The sequence below is a fragment of the Ictalurus furcatus genome, chromosome 9 (assembly GCF_023375685.1).
Source record: "Ictalurus furcatus strain D&B chromosome 9, Billie_1.0, whole genome shotgun sequence".
Classification (NCBI taxonomy): domain Eukaryota; kingdom Metazoa; phylum Chordata; class Actinopteri; order Siluriformes; family Ictaluridae; genus Ictalurus; species Ictalurus furcatus.
The window spans coordinates 6,200,313-6,219,609 of record NC_071263.1 but is presented as its reverse complement, the minus strand read 5'-3'; the positions used below and the strand labels follow the sequence as shown (position 1 = coordinate 6,219,609).

Genomic DNA, 19,297 nt, shown 5'->3' with positions numbered 1-19,297 from the left:
TGCTCATGGTCACTGTTAATTGAGTTAAAATAATAGCAATGAGAAATACTGTTGGTTAACTGATAAATAAACAAGCATAAAATATTTATTTTTAACTATCTTAAACAATAAAGAGTCGTAATTAAAAGTAGACTAACACAAAAATGATCCATATTCAGAAAAGGCCAATAGCATTCTAAGGAGCCTACTAAGCTTAATGTCAAATTGATATTAAATGCAATGCCACGTCTGCTGATAATATTGCGTTTTGGGGGGGATTAAATCAAAACATGAAAACTGGAGTTGACTTTTCTAGTGATATCTGGCAACCCTGAGTTTAAATGAAGGGAATGCACTGTGTATTAAGTTGGTGAAGAGCGTGAAGGAGAGTGGCAGCGTACTGTATGTTTACAGACTGAAGAGTTGCTACTCTTGATAATGATTGGTGAGGAATTATTTAATAAAGAAGTCTGAATTAAATCCCACCTTGTAGTGTTAGCATTATTATTAATTTACGCCGCCCAATGCTGGGTCACAGTCGCAGGTTCAGGTCATTTTGTGGGATGAACAAAAGATGGAGGTTTGTGAGATCGGGAAGTTGAAGCAGATGTTTCTCTTTACTCTTACTCTTTACAAGTTACTCTTGTCATCATAATGGCTTCTTTGCAGTATTTATACACTTGTTCGGTTGACTGAGGTGATGAAAAGCAGTGTGAAAATAACTGTTGCGGTGTGTAGATGCATTTTGTACTTGAAGTTTTTATTCCAATTGTATTATACAACTCTGAATAGGTCATTCTCACCGGTGGTCCTCAATACTTTTTCACAGTCGCACAAAGTACTTTTCAAGTGAAATGGTCACACTGTAGAGCCCTGAAAACCCTCCTCCAGGTGCTAAATAATGAAATCACCCAGACATGATAGTTTCCCCACTGAATTGTACAAACAACTCTGGGACACACTATCACCAGTATTTAATAGACTGACAAAGGAAATCAAACATCTAAAATCCCTTTGCATATGAAAATGGCTGCTATAACAGTGTTACTTAAACCTGACAAAGACCAAACGCAACCCACCAGTTACAGACAACTCTGATTAATGAATACAGATCTGAAATAATTACAAAACCTTTAGCCACCAGACTAGAAACAGTGACCCCCCCCCCCACATTAATCCACACCGATCAGATAGGCTTAATTTAAAAAAGGTACTCTTTAGATAACATCCACAGATTATTTAACTTGATAAATATTTCTCAACAGTCCAAAATTAATACAATCAATGCATCACTGCACCTAAAAAAAAGCACTTGACAAAATCAAGTGGGCATTTACATTCCACAAATTTGGCTTCAGGAAGTCATTCATCTATTGGATAAAAATATTGTACACTTCACCAAAAGCCACAGTCACCACAAATGGGATCACTTCGCCTGCATTCACACTTCACCGAGGAACATGGATAGGATGTCCACTCTCCCCTTCACTGTTTTCCATTTTCATAGAACCGCTTGAAATAGCAATAAAGACAGTACAGTGACATCAATGGAATTCATACCACACACACACGAAAAAAAAATTGCCTCTATGCGGATGATACACTGCATTGTCGGAGACCTAAAACCTTCAAGAAATATTTAAAATTATTAATACTTTTTCCAAAATACCTAACTACACAATAAATTGGAATAAATCCAGCATACTCCCACTCTTTGATGAGGCTTGGAATTGCGCAGCTCAAGATACATTTGATGATATAGTGTATACACACGCACACATACATATACATACACACGCACGTATGTACACACACACACACACACACACACACACACACACACGTGTGTGTACACTTATATATATATATATAAAAATATATAATATATATGTGTACACACACACACAGTATCTGTGTGCGCATATATATACACATACATACACACACACACATATACATATATATATATATATATATATATATATATATATATATATATATATATATATATATATATATATATAAATAAACATACACACAGTGGTAAGAAAAATTATGTGAACCTTTTGGAATTTTATGGTTTTCTGCATAAATGTATAATAAAATGTGATCTGATCTTCATCTAAGTCAAGGGTATTGACAAATATAATGTGTCTAAAATACTAACAAAAAAAATGTGATCCCTCATATCTTTATTGAGAACAACCAAAAAAAACCTCATAGTGCTTGTGGAAAAAGTATGTGAACCCTTGAGTTAATGACCTCAAAAAAGCTAATTGGAGTCAGGTTTTAGCACACCTGGAGTCTTGTTAAGAAAATGAGTTTGGAGGCGTGGACTACAGCTACTTTGACTGATAAAAACCCCTCAAACTTGGAGTTTGCACAAGATGCACACGCTTATGTGAGCCATGCCTCGCCAATAAGAGCGTCCAGAGGATCTACGATCAAGAATTGTTGATTTACATAAAGCTGGCAAGGGTTACAAAGTGATTTCAAAGACTTTAGAAATTTACCTGTCTACAGGTAGGCAAACATTCTACAAATGGAGACACTTTGGGACTGTTGCTACTCTACCAAGAAGTGGGCGCCCAGTCAAAAATGACACCAAGAGCACATTGAAGAAACAACACCGAATGACAGCCAAAGATTTGAAGGCATCATTGGAACTGGCTAACATCTCTGTTCATGAGTCTATAATACGTAAAACATTGAACAAGCAGGGTATCTACGGCAGGACACCACGAAGGAAGCCACTGCTTAATAAAAAGAACATTGCTGCATGCCCGAAGTTTGCAAAAGAGCACATTGACACTCCACAGCTGTATTGGCAAAATGTTTTGTGGACTGATGAAACTAAGATTGAACTATTTGGAAAAACCACACAGTACTACATCTGGCATAGAAAGGGTACAGCATATCATCATGAAAACATCATCCCAACCGTAAAGTATGGTGGAGGAAACATCATGATTTGGGCCTGCTTTGCTGCATCAGGGCCTGGCCAGTTTGCAATCATTGAGGGGAAGATGAATTCCCAAGTATATCAGACAATTCTTCAGGATAATGTGAGAATGTCTGTACATCAGCTGAAACTGTGTAGAAGTTGGGTAATGCAGCAGGACAACGATCCAAAACACTGAAGCAAGTCCACAACAGAATGGCTTCTGAAAAACAAAATCCGCCTTTTGGAGTGGCCAAGTCAGAGCCCAGACCTCAACCCAATAGAGATGCTATGGAATGACTTGAAGAGAGCCATACACATGAGATGTCCAAAGAATATGACAGAGCAAAAGCAGTTCTGACAGGAAGAATGGGCTAAAATTCCTCCTGAACGATGTGCAGGTCTGATCCATAGCCACGGGAAGCGCCTGGTTGAGGTTATTGCTCCCGGGGGGGGGTCAACCAGTTATTAATTGTAAGGGTTCACTTACTTTTTCCACTGCCATTTTGAATGTTGAATGTGTGTGTTCAAGACATGAGGGATCAGAATTTATTTCGTGTTATTATTTTAGGCACATTATATTTGTCAATACCCTTGACTTAGATGAAGATCAGATCACATGATCACATGATCTTTATGACAAATGTATGCAGAAAACCATGAAATGCATATTTTATATATATATATATATATATATATATATATATATATATATATATATATATATATATATATATAAATAAGGGATACACCGAAATGAAAATTCTTGGCCGAAGCCGAATATAGTGAAAAACTTGGCCGAAGGCCGAATACCGAACACGTCTTTTCGCGTTTTTTCCATTTCCTTTCACCATTTTTTTCACCATTGCATAAATTAAATAGTCAAAATGTGCTTTTTACCATTTTGTCTTGCTTTTCAAAGAAAAAAAAAATTTATTACAAAAACTACAATTTCCAAATATTTATTTAACACTGAACATTTTTTTTTCATTCCAGCAGGCATAGGCTACCAACAAGGCACAATATAACTTTAAATAAATAAATGAGTAAAATAAAAATATTTTTATGTGGTCATCTTTGAGCCCCCCTTGAGTAGCCTATGTTAGGACTATAACTGACTGCTGAAAGAATGTAACACTCTGTAGCTTACAACAAAAAAGTGCATAAAAAAGTGCATTGACAAGAGTGCAAAAAATGGTTCTATTCGGTTATATACGGCTGATTATATTCGGGATATATACCGCTCGCGTCCCTGTACACCTCGCGGAGTATTATAGTAGATATAGTATAGTTAGATACATTGTTAATGTTATGTTCCCTTAAATACATCTTTACCTGCTTCTGTACTCTACTCCCTTACGTCTCGCGATGTGACAGAATACTCTGGAACAGAAACAAAACAAACGCATGTGTCCACAGTAAACAATGTCACGGTTGTCAACATCCGAAGAGCATGCACTCGTGCACGTGCCCCCTCATCACTCCGAGCACGCTGCTGGAAGTGGAGGTCGTGAAATTTGCACATCTCACTCTGGTTGCTAGGCTATTTGGCGCGTCATCAAACATGTCATTGTTCGGTCAAATTTATTCGGCCTTTTCACTTATTCGGCCGAACACCGAAAGGGGTTGTTTTTTTTTTGGCTATTTTCAGCCGAATAATTTTGGTTGCCGAATATTCGGTGCATCCCTTTTTTATATATTATAAAATTTTTATATATATATATATATATATATATATATATATATATATATATATATATATATATATATATATATATATATATATATATACACACACACACACACACACACACACACAATATCTCACAAAAGTGAGTACACCCCTCACATTTTTGTAAATATTTGATTATATCTTTTAATGTGACAACACTGAAGAAATGACACTTTGCTACAATGTAAAGTAGTGAGTGTACAGCTTGTGTAACAGTGTAAATTTGCTGTCCCCTCAAAATAACTCAACACACAGCCATTAATGTCTAAACCACTGGCAAAAAAGGTGAGTACACCCCTAAGGGAAAATGTCCAAATTGGGCCCAATTAGCTATTTTCCCTCCCCGGTGTCATGTGACTTGTTAGTGTTACAAGGTCTCAGGCGTGAATGGGGAGCAGGTGTGTTAAATTTGGTGTCATCACTCTCACACTCCCTCATACTGGTCGCTGGAAGTTCAACATGGCTCTCTGAGGATTTGAAAAAAAGAATTGTTGCTCTACATGAAGATGGCCTGGGCTATAAGAAGTTTGTCAAGACCCTGACACTGAGCTGCAGCACGGTGGCCAAGACCACAAAGGGGTTTAACAGAACAGGTTCCACTCAGAACAGGCCTCGCCACTGGCGACCAAAGAAGTTGAGTGCACGTGATCAGCGTCATATCCAGAGGTTGTCTTTGGGAAATAGATGTATGAGTGCTGCCAGCATTGCTGCAGAGGTTGAAGGGGTGGGTTGAAGGGAAGCCTGTCAGTGCTCAGACCATACGCCACACACTGCATGAAATTGGTCTGCATGGCTGTCGTCCCAGAAGGAAGCCTCTTCTAAAGATGATGCTCAAGAAAACCCGCAAACAGTTTGCTGAAGACAAACAGACTAAGGACATGGATTTCTGGAACCATGTCCTGTAGTCTGATGAGACCAAGATAAACTTATTTGGTTCAGATGGTGTCAAGCGTGTGTGGCGGCAACCAGGTGAGGAGTACAAAGACAAGTGTGTCTTGCCTACAGTCAAGCATGGTGGTGGGAGGGTCATGATCTGGGGCTGCATGAGTGCTGCCGGCACTGGGGAGCTACAGTTCATTGAGGGAACCATGAATGCCAACATGTACTGTGACATACTGAAGCAGAGCATGATCAGTATGCAGTATTCCAGCATGATAACGACCCCAAACACACCTCCAAGACGACCACTGCCTTACTAAAGAAGCTGAGGGTGAAGGTGATGGATTGGCCAAGCATGTCTCCAGACCTAAACCATTTTGAGCATCTGTGGGGCATCCTCAAACAGAAGGTGGAGGAGCACAAGGTCTCCAACATACACTAGCTCCGTGATGTCATCATGGAGTAGTGGAAGAGGACTCCAGTGGCAACCTGTGAAGCTCTGGTGAACTCCATGCCCAAGAGGGTTAAGGCAGTGCTGGAAAATAATGGTGGCCACACAAAATATTGACACTTTGGGCCCAATTTGGACATTTTCACTTAGAGGTGTACTCACTTTTGTTGCCAGCGTTTTAGACATTAATGGCTGTGTGTTGAGTTATTTTGAGGGGACAGCAAATTTACACTGTTATACAAGCTGTACACTCACTACTTTACATTGTAGCAAAGTGTCATTTCTTCAGTGTTGTCACATTAAAAGGTGTAATCAAATATTTACAAAAATGTGAGGGGTGTACTCACTTTTGTGAGATACTGTGTGTATGTATGTATACACACACACACACACACACACACACACACACACACACACAGTGTTTGGAACTCAGCCACAGTCTCAATCTTGAAGTCTAGGCTGAAAATCAATTTGTTTAGTCAAGTTTTTTGTTGATAGCTTTTCTCTTAGGTAAATGCACAGATCTGAAGGTTTCATAGGCACAAAGAGTTTTGAAGTTTGGATGCATGCATAGATGTGCAGTGATTAGATTGCACAGTCTGATTGGATTTGCAGTGTGTGCATGTATGTGCAGAATTGCATGTATAGATGTGCAGTGTGACCGTATGTGCGGTCTGACTGGATATGTACTGTATGCTAGAAAAGGACATCTCACTCTTGCTACAGTGGTATATATTATCTTATTCCAATTTTAGATGTTAATGTGGTAATTTCACAACATCCTGTTAACAGAAAGTTTACTAGCTACATTCTGGCTCATTAGCCTGCCTCCACATAGCTTAAGTTAGCTTACACAGATGTAAGCAGTTAAATATGCTTACTAATCATTAGAGCCACTGTTGAGAGAACCTTCTTTGCTGAACACTGCTTGCATTTTACACTGCAATTAGAGTTCAGTACAGGTTTACCCAGAGTTATTAAGCACAGCTTTTATACAACATGATGCTGAGAGGAAAAAAACAAACAAAAAAAAACAAAGCACATGGTGACAGTTCAGCAGAGGAATAGATATAGCTTAATGATTTAATTCCTGCAAATGTTACAGAATCTGTTTTATTATACATCTCTGTAATACACTGACTGTACTAGATGTAAAAGATTTGTTCAGCAAACTTTGTAAATACGCTCTCTTGGCAATGATTCATAAGAAAAAATTTGGCTGTTCTACACCATAAGCTGCATAAGCTTTCTGCATAAACATGTCAAATATTTTAGACTTATTTTAAATGGAACTAAACCTCAACCATGCAAAAAAACAAAAAAAAAAACAAAATCAAAACAAAACTAGAAAAAAAATGGTAATGCAAACAAAATGGTAAAGAGAACACAAGCGAACTGTAAAACAAAAAAAGGACAGACCTTCCATAACTTAAATGTTTGAATCTTGAATCTGTTAAATAAATAAATAAATAAATAAAACAAAACTGACCAGCTGCACACATTATGTATATTTAGCACATGCCCATTGTCATATCACAGCATACCAATTACTACATTTCCCATCCTTCACTGTGGCCTACAAACATGGCCGCCATGGACTGCAACTCCCAGAACACTCACATTCATTCTAATCACGCACACCTGCATCCAATCTCTCACACTCACTCCACAATATATAGAGACTGCTGACACAACCAACCAAGTTATGCTCACGCCTGAAATCGATGTCACGAACAACCAAGTTCTGCTCACACCCAAGTCTGATGACATGGCCAATCAAGTTCTGCTCCCACCCGAGTCTGCTGGCACGGGCAACCAAGTTCTGCTCATGCCCGAGTCTGTTGACACAACCAACCAAGTTCTCCTCATGCCGGAAACTGATGTCACGACCAACCAGGTTCTGCTTACGCCTGAAGCCGACGTCACGACCAACCAGGTTCTCCTCACGCCAACCAAGTTCTGCTGACGCCCAAGTCTGCTGACGTGGCCAATCAAGTTCTGCCCCCACCCGAGTCTGCTGGCACAGGCAACCAAGTTCTGCTCATGCCCGAGTCTGTTGACACAACCAACCAAGTTCTCCTCATGCCGGAAACCGATGTCACGACCAACCAAGTTCTCCTCATGCCGGAAACCGATGTCACGACCAACCAAGTTCTGCTCACGCCCGAGTCTGCTGACACGGCCAGCCAAGTTCTGCTCACGCCCGAGTCTGCTGACACGGCCTGCCAAGTTCTCCCCGTGCCGGAAACCGATGTCACGACCAACCAGGTTCTCCTCACGCCTGAAACCGACGTCACAGCCAATCAGGTTCTCCTCACGCCTGAAACCGACGTCACAGCCAACCAAGTTCTGCTCACGCCCGAGTCTGCTGACACGGCCTGCCAAGTTCTGCTCACGCCCGAGTCTGCTGACACGGCCTGCCAAGTTCTGCTCACGCCCGAGTCTGCTGACACGGCCTGCCAAGTTCTGCTCACGCCCGAGTCTGTTGACACGGCCTGCCAAGTTCTGCTCACGCCCGAGTCTGCTGACACGGCCTGCCAAGTTCTGCTCACGCCCGAGTCTGCTGACACGGCCTGCCAAGTTCTGCTCACGCCCGAGTCTGCTGACACGGCCTGCCAAGTTCTGCTCACGCCCGAGTCTGCTGACACGGCCTGCCAAGTTCTGCTCACGCCCGAGTCTGCTGACACGGCCAGCCAAGTTCTGCTCACGCCCGAGTCTGCTGACACGGCCAACCAAGTTCTGCTCACGCCCGAGTCTGCTGACACGGCCAACCAAGTTCTGCTCACGCCCGAGTCTGCTGACACGGCCTGCCAAGTTCTGCTCACGCCCGAGTCTGCTGACACGGCCAACCAAGTTCTGCTCACACCCGAGTCTGCTGACACGGCCAACCAAGTTCTGCTCACGCCCGAGTCTGCTGACACGGCCAACCAAGTTCTGCCTGCAGAGTCGGTGGAGGACGATGCTCCGCCTTCCTGCTCTGCTGAGAACGTCGCTCCACACTCGAGAAGTGTGACCTCAGCAAACCAGCCAGGGGGTGGGTTGTCATATCACAGAAAACCAGTGACTACTTTTCCCATCCTGCACTGTTTTCAAACAATGACTTTGCAAAGTATTACACGCAGTTGCCATAGTCTCGGTCATGTACCAAGTCTTATTCATAGCTTTTCTGGTTCGCGTCCTCGTTAATTGAGTCTTGTCTTTGTCTAGTTTATCTTGTTTGCTGATCGCCTGACCATTTGCCTGTTTTGACCACGCTATTGTTTCAAGATTTGGATTTGTCTGCCTATATCTCCTATAATAAAACTCATCTGCATTTGCATCTGTCCTCAATCTCCTTACGTGACACCCACAAATAACGTACATTTTACAACAAAACACAATTTGCAACAATAATAGTAGGGTTTTTCTTTTTTCTGGGGACCTAATCAGATGTTTTTTGAATTAAACCAATTTTTAAACTCTTTGCTGAACAGAAATTCCCATCCAAAATTAATGCCTTACTCATAACAACAAAATTACTTTTGTTGGCTTTATCTTTTTTTAATTGTTACGTTTATTTTTCCAATAGAGGTATTCTTTGGGGCCCTCTAGTACCATAGTCCTCTATGAAGCATACAGAACACAAATTAATCATTTAAATAAACAACAACAACAAAAAAAAAACATTTACAAGGTAGTAGTCTATTCATACTAAAAGTTAATAAATGGAGATGCAAAGCAAAAAAAAAGAGCACATTACACTCTTTTGCATACAATTATCTGAGTTCGATCAATTCGATCTTCAACTTCAATCTTTCAATCTCATTCTTCAATACAGATCATGCTAAACTTTTTTGGTAGTATGTAAACTAACCGATTACATAATACCATGAAGTTGCACACTGTTCTAATAGGACACTGCCACATTGGGTTTCTACCATGTTATTTTCCTTGCCAGTGATTCAAAATTAGGCAGTTACAGGCAGTTCCCATGGCATATGATTTGAGAGAATGTAGGGGTAACGTTAGCTAGCTAATTAACTTTTACTTTTAAAAAAAAAAAAAAAAAAAAGATGTGCGCCAAGCAACATTAAGAAAATAGCAGTTTGCCCACTACTTAATAATTAGCAACACCAAGTTTTATTGACCAAAGAGAACACCTTCTTGTTTCCGATTAGCTCACAAGCCTGATATTCATGAATTCACAAGTCAACGCTCACCAATATAAAGATAGGCATGAAGAGAAGGCAACCGCTGCCACTTTCACTTTCAGTGAATTAGCTTTTCTGCCATGTAAACTTTAGTTGTGGTTCGTCTGACCACTGCTTTATTTAAGAAAGCAGAAAAGCATAGTTTTCAGGTGTTTCCCTGTGCAAGGGATAAAAAATTACAAAGTAAATGTTGGTACCTCTGTCTAAAGTTCTATCCTATCTCTTCAACTTCCATCATAAAATATTTTATTTCTTTTTGAAAAGGGCTAGACAATCTTTAAAAGGTTATATGTCACAAAGTCACACACACAGCCGTACCTGTGAGCCTTTCTTGCTGCCAGGTAGATTAATGATGAGAGTTTTGCCTCTGATGCCGCATACAGGTCTAGAGGGGGCAGGCATGTGATTAATATGTAAAGCCCACAGAAATTTGTGTGTTTGCTTATGTGTACATGTTCACCTGGACAGCATGCCAAGAGGTGTGACATTTAACGAGCCCATGAGCATGGCAAGGGCCATCCCTGGAGCTTCACGCTCAATCACTTCCCTTGTGGCCTGGAAAGAAGAGAAAGAGAAAAAACACTATATGGTGGGTGTCAAAGGAAAACCACATGGTTTTGTTATGCTATGTTGGCATGTTGGTTGCGTAGTTTGGATCCATTTGTCCCCTTAGAGGGAAGGGTCATTCAAATCAATTCAAAATTAGCAATCTTCATGACAATAATCAAAATATCAAATGAGGAAATATCATTTGTTTTACCCCTTCACTACCAGGGATGAGCGCATATATACATATTTTTATATACAGTCCCCTCTGAAAGTATTGGAACGGCAAGGCCAATTCTTTTGTTCTTATTGTTGCTATACACTGAAAACATTTTGGTTTGAGATCAAAAAGATGAATATGACAGTTCCTGATATGTACATCTAAAATATGTTAAACAGCATGGCACACCTGGTTGCTCTTATAAAACTTAATATTTGGTTGCATAACCCTTGTACATAGAGCCATATGGGAAAGCACCTCATGCCCACGGTTAAATATGGTCATGACTAATGTTTTGGGGCTGTTTTTCTGCCAGACGACCTTGACATTTTGTTACAATATATGGCATCATGGACTATCAAATATCAACAGACATTAAATGAAAACCTGACTGCCTCTGCCACAAAGCTTAAAATGGGCCGTGGTGGGATCTTATAGCAGGACAATGATCCAAAACATACATCAAAATCAACACAAAAATGGTCCTGTCATGGCAGTCCCCTGACTTGAAACTCAAAGAAAACCTGTGGAGAGAACTGAAGAGGCGAGTCCACCAGCGTGGACCTTGAAATTTGAAGGATCTGGAGAGATTCTGTAGTGAGGAATGGTCTCAGAACCCTTGCATTGTATTCTCCAACCTCATCAGGCATTAGTGGAGAAGACTCAGAGCTGTTATCTTGGCAAAGGGAGGTAGCACAAAGTATTGACTAAAAGGGTGCCAATAATTGTTGCACACCTATATTTAACACTCTGTTTTTTTGATAAACCTGTGTTGTGTTTGCAATTATTTGATATTCATGAGTGCAGAGTATTTTTGTGATTTTTTTTTAACAAAAGATCAAAAGGTTAAACAATAAAGAGAATTTTCACAGCCTTCTTTAAAGGGTGCCAATATTAGTGGAGGGCACTGTACTGTATATCTGTTCTCGAAGACTTCTTCAAATGGTGGATTGTGATAACTTCAGCCCTGCCCTGTGGAGGTTGCTGGTGATGTCAATAACTTTTTTATTATTATTATTGTTGTTTTTTTCTTCACAGCTTTCACAATGTCAAGTGCCCAATGCATGTGCAATGGCTCTGTTGGATTTCTCTCTTTTCTCAGCTTCAAAAAGGCTTGCTTTTCTTCCATAGACAGCTCTCTGGTCTTCATGTTAGGTCATCCTTTTTAACAACAAATGCAGTCTTCACAGGCAAAACCCAGGGCTCAAACCATGAGTAGACATTCAGAGCTATCTAACAGGGAACACTTGGGCAACAAAACACAACTGTCAGTCACATGTTCCAGTATTTTGGATTACTTGAAAAATGGGTGGATTCAAACAAAATGTGCCATGTTCTAAGTTGTTTAACACATATAGACATAGGCTTGGCCTGTAATATGGTCATACAGGTTATACTAGTTACAACAGTTCCTATATAAATATCCTAACAAATACAATAGCCTTAAATAATGTATAGTCGCCTAATGAAGCGTTTGTGATAAAATGTAATAAAATAAACGCATTGAAAGTTATTTAGCAACGCATCAAAACTACACAGGCAACATAGCAAGTACGCCGACAGAAGGAGTCACATTTAACTGACAGAAACAACTCTGCGTGTCAGAGGGGCAGCACAAATATGTGTAAAATATTAAAAAGAACTCTGCAAAACTATCTATCTAGCCACATTTAGAAGACAAAACAGAGACCATTATTGAAATTACTGGATGCTTGGATCCTAAATGAGGAGTGACATCTCCCGTGTGGCAAAGCTTCAGCTTTATACCTAGGCCTGTCACAATAATTACGTTAATTGACTTATCTTAAAATATATAGACATGACCTCGAACATTTTTGCTGACCTCGAAATTGGCCATTGTGTTTACATGTTTGTTTACATAAGAATGAATGTCACCATATCATGTTCAGCGAGCAGAGACGGATGCAAACACAGTTTAAAAGTTTGATTTGAGAGACAGGCACACAAATCCAAATCATGAATCAAAATCAGTAAACAGAATACAGGCACAGATCAAGAGAATTACAACATGAAAAGTCAGGTGGCAAAATCCTGAACTGCACGCAGCAGTTTTCACACATTTTTGCTGATACATATTTAAGTTGTTTAATCTAAAATGTGTGAATATTTGGTTTAATTTTTTTCCTCATCAACTAAAATGACTAATATTTGATGACATTCTAGTCAGAGTATTGACTAACATTAATAAATATGACATGACAAAATACTGACTAAATTTAAAGGATATTTTCATAAGAAAACAAAACTATGCTATCATATCATTATATCAGTGGCATAAAATGGTCTTTAAATTACAATATTGTTTATCGCAATTCTGGAACAATATATTGTCCAATAAAATTAGTTACCATGACAGGCCTATTTACACCCAACGAACACGGAGAACCTGAAATCACAGATGAAGCCAACTGCAGAAACTGCACGTAAAAAGCTTCAGCAAGAGGGAACATCAAATTTATTTGCACACCTTTGCACTCATCACCCTGTCACAGCAGCTAAACTGAAAGGTGAAAAACACTAATATAAGGCATGCAGCAACCCACAATAAGTGCTTTCTTCGCCCGGACAACACAGTACCCAACTGACAGCCTGTGATGGAGAGAATGCACGGGTACAATTACAAGATTCGTTACCAAAGAGATGTTGCATTTTAACATTGCTGGATAGCCATTTTTCAAAATGTTGCTACACACCACTAACTTTCTCCCACAAACTACACCGCTGAAAACTCAGCAGATATCCTCGAAGATGCACTGAATAATTGGAATCTGGATGTAACTAACCTGTCTGGAATTACCACTGATAATGGTGCCAATAAAGTAGCTGCCATATGGAAATTGGACTGGTCATGGCTGAACTGCTTTGATGACAATTCAAACCTTGCCAACAACAATGCACTCCACAATGAGAGACAGAATGGAACTGGTACTAAACATTCGCCGCTCCATCGTGAGTCTTTTCTCACACAGCTGCCACAGAAAACGGAAGCTTGCCAAATCTTAAAGGAAGCTAGGTCTGCCTCAACAGTCCCTAATAATGGTAAGATGGCACAATATTTAGGCTATTATTTGGGCTATTTAGACAGACTGACAGACTGATGTGTAGTAGCCTATAAAATTTGATTTTTTTTTAATGCGATTGTAAGACCATTCTATACATTACAGAATGCTTTATTATAGACATAATAGAATGTAATTGTCATTGTATTTATAAATAACTAAATAATAACAAAAATAATATACAAGTATAAAATAAATACATATGTATAAATGCATGTATTAACTTAATAATACGCTACTAGGCTTATAATTTTCATGGATGATAGTAATAAGCCATGTCCTTGGTGATGACCAAAGAGCAAAAGTTACTCATACTTGGCAAGATACAGATGTGCTCCAATCTATTAAAAATCACTGGCCAAATCACTGGCCAAAAATTTGCTGGAGTCATACTGTACACACACACATTTTTTTTTTTTTTTATTCATTACATTATTTTATATATATAGGCATGTTCCTTCTGTACAAAGCACAAATGTGTTAGAAGTTTGGTGAACACACAATTTAATCTTATTACACTTTTTTCAGTTTCACTTTTAGCACCAACCAGTGCTAATATTAGTATTAAAAGGTTTGAACTAGGGATACCACACGGGTGTGGAATTATGATATCTTGGCAAGTCTATCTAGATGTAAAGAACAGGAAATTAAAGAAGAAATTCTGATCTATCATTCTATATTCATCATGCTCTATCGTTGCATAGTGATCAAACCCAAATGTCTTCTGTGGCCTTGCTGTTCCAATACTTTTAGAGGAGACTGTGTATATATAGTTCTATCATAGTGTCATTGTTTCCTAGCTATGCTATTTAATGTTCATGAACCATAGCCAGCTATACGGACTCCACCAACTACAAAACCTGAACCTGAAAGTGAAGATACTCTACATTCACACAGTGAGCTCCTTAGAATATGAAAACAAAGGCCATACTGACGGGCGGAAAACTATGAGATGGGGTCAAGTCAGGGTGAATGCTTTGAAACATTATTACAGTGTATTAAAATAATGTGTTAGCTGATGGTCTAGAGGCAATAATGGCCAAAATACATCACGTATTCACAAACATATACGTTTACTTTTTCTGATGTAGACAGTCTCTTCTGCATCTATCTGCATAAACATAGACTGTACAGATGTGGCCCACATACAAAAAAAATCACAAACATAAACTGGTCAATGTACCTCTGGTGTGACATCACGAGGAGCAAAGCCAGTTCCACCAGTGGTCAAGATAAGGTTAAGCTCTTTCTCATCACACCAGTCCACTAGAGTCTCCTACATACACACATACATATGGTTAACATAAGTGAGTAGATATGCATCCAGTGTAAGTAAAAGGTAATCATGGTGTCTAAACATTGTAATCCCAGGGCAGGGATGGGGGGAGAACAGTGTCCCCCAGGTGTCAGTGTTTGCATGTATATAGGGAAATTGGTAAGAGAAACGTTTACCTTGATAAAATCTCTCTCATCAGGTACTATTTTGTATGCAGATACTATTCCTCCAAGCCTGTGAAACACATACACACACACTTTTTCATAGACTGGAGGAAAATTAACAAAAACGAACCATTCTGGCAATAGAAATAGGGAGCGCATACAAGTAAATGGCCATACAAACACCCATAGCACAATATGGTGATGGTAGTGCTGAGCAATGTTCACAATTAAGTTGGTTTTATATGGGATGCAACTAATGATTATTTTCATAATCGATTAGTTGGCCGATTATTTATTAAATTTTTTTATGATTAATCAAATGGGGGTGGGGGCAAACTTTCAGTGCCATTTTTTTTTTGCTTGTTTATTTAAAATAAAATCCACAAACTGAGTGTTACAAATATAAACTTCAGACTAAAACTTTTCAAAAACAGAAAAGAACCCAACACACACACACACACACACACACAAGAATATATATTATTAATTTAGGTCTGTAGTTTAATTCTGTGCTTTTTGAGCATACATAAAAAAAATAATGCATAAATACTTTGTGAAACCATCCTGTGGTTTCTGTTACTCACTGCCTTTAGAAATATTTTTCTTGTGTTTACTTTTGATTGTAATGTTTTAATTAGACATTACAGATCTCACTTTGTAGCGGTCCCACTGTGCATCACCACGTCTACACTACGCATGAGGAGCAACGAGGCCTCGTTACTAACAGTCACTTCCGTTATAATAAACGACAGAATTTACACTGCAAGCACGCAAATACAACATATAATGACAAACTGTAATTAAATGAAACCTTTTAAGCAATTTGCACCAGATTCCCCTGCCCCTTGCACACAGTGGAGCATGTTGGATATAAACATAAGTTTGTGCTCGTGCATCACTGTTTGATCTCTGCAGTGTTTAATATAAAATTCTCCCCTGCCTTAGAGGACTTTCTTCCTCAGTCACTTGACGATTTCGCCTCCGTCTGATGGTGACTGAGGTCATGTGGGGAATAAAAGGTAACGTTGACAAACAAACTGAAGAAAGACATTGTCGGTGACTCTGGGTATTAGGATAAAGCTAGCGGCATCGCATTACGTGCGTATGACGTCATGTGCTGTCGACTAGGAAGCGGCTTATACTTCCAGTTAGGAAAAAAACGCTAGTGATATATATATATATATACACACACATACACACACACATATATACATACACACATATATACATACACACACACACATATACATATACATACATATATATATATATATATATATATATATATATATATATATATATATATATATATATATATATATATATATATTTGAGATATATTTGAGATGATATTACCTTTCTAAAATCCACACACTAGATGGTAGAGTACGTCATTTGGGACTCAACTTTAGTATTTACTCTCTGAAGCGCGTTTTTTCGGAACAGAAGTAACGTAGTGAGTAAATGCACTCTGTGCCGCGGGCAGACCAACTAATCGATAATGAGATTCGTTGACAACGATTTTTATAATCAATTATTATCGATTAGTTGTTGTAGCTCTAATACACACACACACACACACACACACACACACACACACACACACATACATACACACACACAAAAAGCTATGTATGTACATGCATGTTTACAATAATACACAATAACTGTACTCACAAGGACGGGTCATGAACAAGATCTTTAAGGTTGAAGCCACTTCGGTCATCAGCAAGGTTTCTGAAACAGCTGTCACTTACTACGGGGGGTGGGGGGGAGGTAGACAAAGAGAAAGTAAAAAATATATATATACAAATATACAGTGGTGCTTGAAATTTTGTGAGCCCTTTAGAATTTTCTATATATCTGCATAAATATGACCTAAAACATCATCAGATTTATACACAAATCCTAAACGTAGTCAAAGAGAACCCAATTAAGAAATGAGACAACAAAATTATTATACTTGGTCATTTATTTATTGAGAAAAATGCTCTAATATTACATATCTGTGAGTGGCAAAAGTATGTGAACCTCTAGGATTAGCAGTTAATTTGAAGGTGAAATTAGAGTCAGGTGTTTTCAATCAATGGTATGACAATCAGGTGTGTGCGAGCGCCCGGTTTTATTTAAAGAACTGGGATCCATCAAAGTTTGATCTTTAGCCTTCTGAGAGCACAATGGCATTTGGGATCAGTTAACTAGTGGACAATCCCCCCTGCTGTAATACCAATGCATAATTTTCAGATTCCAAGCATCGGAACTCAGAATGTAACCCTGGTAATCCCGGTCTCCAGTATTAACTGCGAGAGAGACTTTTCATCCAAGGTACAAGGGCAAGGAACAGGGCTTTGTTACTCTTACTCTTCCCATGTGAAATTAATAGAAATATTCAATAAATCAAAATACTGTGTTAAAGGTCAAATGTTATTTGTTGTTTGTCACATGTAGTAGACCATTTTTGTGCAGGAAAGCAATTTCCACTGGCTACCACCACAAGTGTATTTCAGACCTGTGGGAAATGCTACAAAGCATACCACATCATCTGTCAAACATGATGGAGGGAGTGTTATGGCATGGGCATTTATGACTGGCAATGGAACTGGGTCACTGATGTATATTGATGATGTAACTGCTAATAGATGTAGCAGGTGGAATTCTGAAGTGTATAGAGCTATACGTTCTGCTCAGATTCAGTCAAATACTGCAAAACTGATGGTGCTTCATAGTAGAGATGGATAACGACCCAAACATATCGCAAAAGCAACCTTAATCCTAGGACTAGCAAAACTTCTCAAGGGAGGGAATTAAGCATTTGGTGATGTCCTTGGGTTACAGACTTCAAGCAGTCATTAGTTATATTTATAATTATGTAAGTTTATCCAATTACCTTTCAGCCTGTGTAAATGGAGTGACTATATAAAAAGTGAGATGCGCCATTTAGTTTCTGCCACCCATTATCACATGCTTGGGACCTTCTGGCACTCTGTATTTGACTGTCTTTTTGAACGACTTGTTCAATGATCCGTTCTAAAGGATTCTTTCTAAACTCCTCCTTTTAGAGAGCATTCTCTGCTCTGATTGGTCAGATGTCCCGGTCTGTTGTGATTGGTCTACCGCTGTCAGCATGTGTTGAAAAGGAAACGCCCATTACCCTAACGAGTTTCAGCTCCGTCTGTTCACAAGCAGCCAATGAAGACCAGAGGCGGGGTGTTTTGTTACAAACCTTTGTAGATGAGTACAGGAAGCAAGTCTGGGATTACTAACGGCTCGTTTCAGATCTTCAGAATCGGTTCCTTCTTTTGAGAGTCAATAACCCCGTTTGTTGTGCACTTTGATTTTTGAAACTTTGCAGACATTTTTACATTCACAAACAGCTCTATAACACACTACATGAAAGGTAATATTGGAAAAACATAATAGGTGCACTTTAACTGTTCTCAGATCAGTTTTATTATGTAGGTTTATAAAACTGAAATGATTCAACAGTGTTTATACTGATCCATGGTTAGTGCCCCCCCTCAGGATGCCTTGTTAATTATCTGATGTGAAATCCCACAAATTTTCATTATAAAAATAAAAAGACACGGTCAGATGTTGGTGGTTATTACATAGGCGAGACTGAATTTGAACAGTTTTGTATTTTGACAAACATTTCAACTGTAAGATGAGTGGAGGCCCTTACAAAAAAAAAGAAAATAAAATATACAGGAATCCTGCAGGATTTTCATTTTTCTGCAGGATGTTTTGCTGGTATCCTGCAGGAATAATGAAATTCTGCAGGACACACTGACAAACAGGATATTCCTATAGGTTTTAGGATGGCGCCTTCAGTACAATAG

The 19,297-nt window shown here is 39.0% G+C and overlaps 1 protein-coding gene across 7 annotated transcripts in view; it reads right to left on the bottom strand.

The window, feature by feature from the left end:
- Positions 1–19,297, bottom strand: part of LOC128613119 (gephyrin) — a 133,311-nt gene that overhangs the window by 93,159 nt on the left and 20,855 nt on the right. For all 7 annotated transcript variants that reach the window (XR_008386828.1, XR_008386829.1, XM_053633694.1 and 4 more), the window contains exons 2-6: positions 17,136–17,214; positions 15,471–15,528; positions 15,202–15,294; positions 10,633–10,727; positions 10,491–10,557 (exon numbers count right to left, since the gene is read on the bottom strand). Coding sequence is in view for 5 of the 7 variants with exons in the window: in XM_053633694.1 (XP_053489669.1) it covers positions 10,491–10,557; positions 10,633–10,727; positions 15,202–15,294; positions 15,471–15,528; positions 17,136–17,214 (392 nt within the window). In the remaining 2 variants the exon portion in view is untranslated. The remainder of the gene's footprint in view (positions 1–10,490; positions 10,558–10,632; positions 10,728–15,201; positions 15,295–15,470; positions 15,529–17,135; positions 17,215–19,297) is intronic.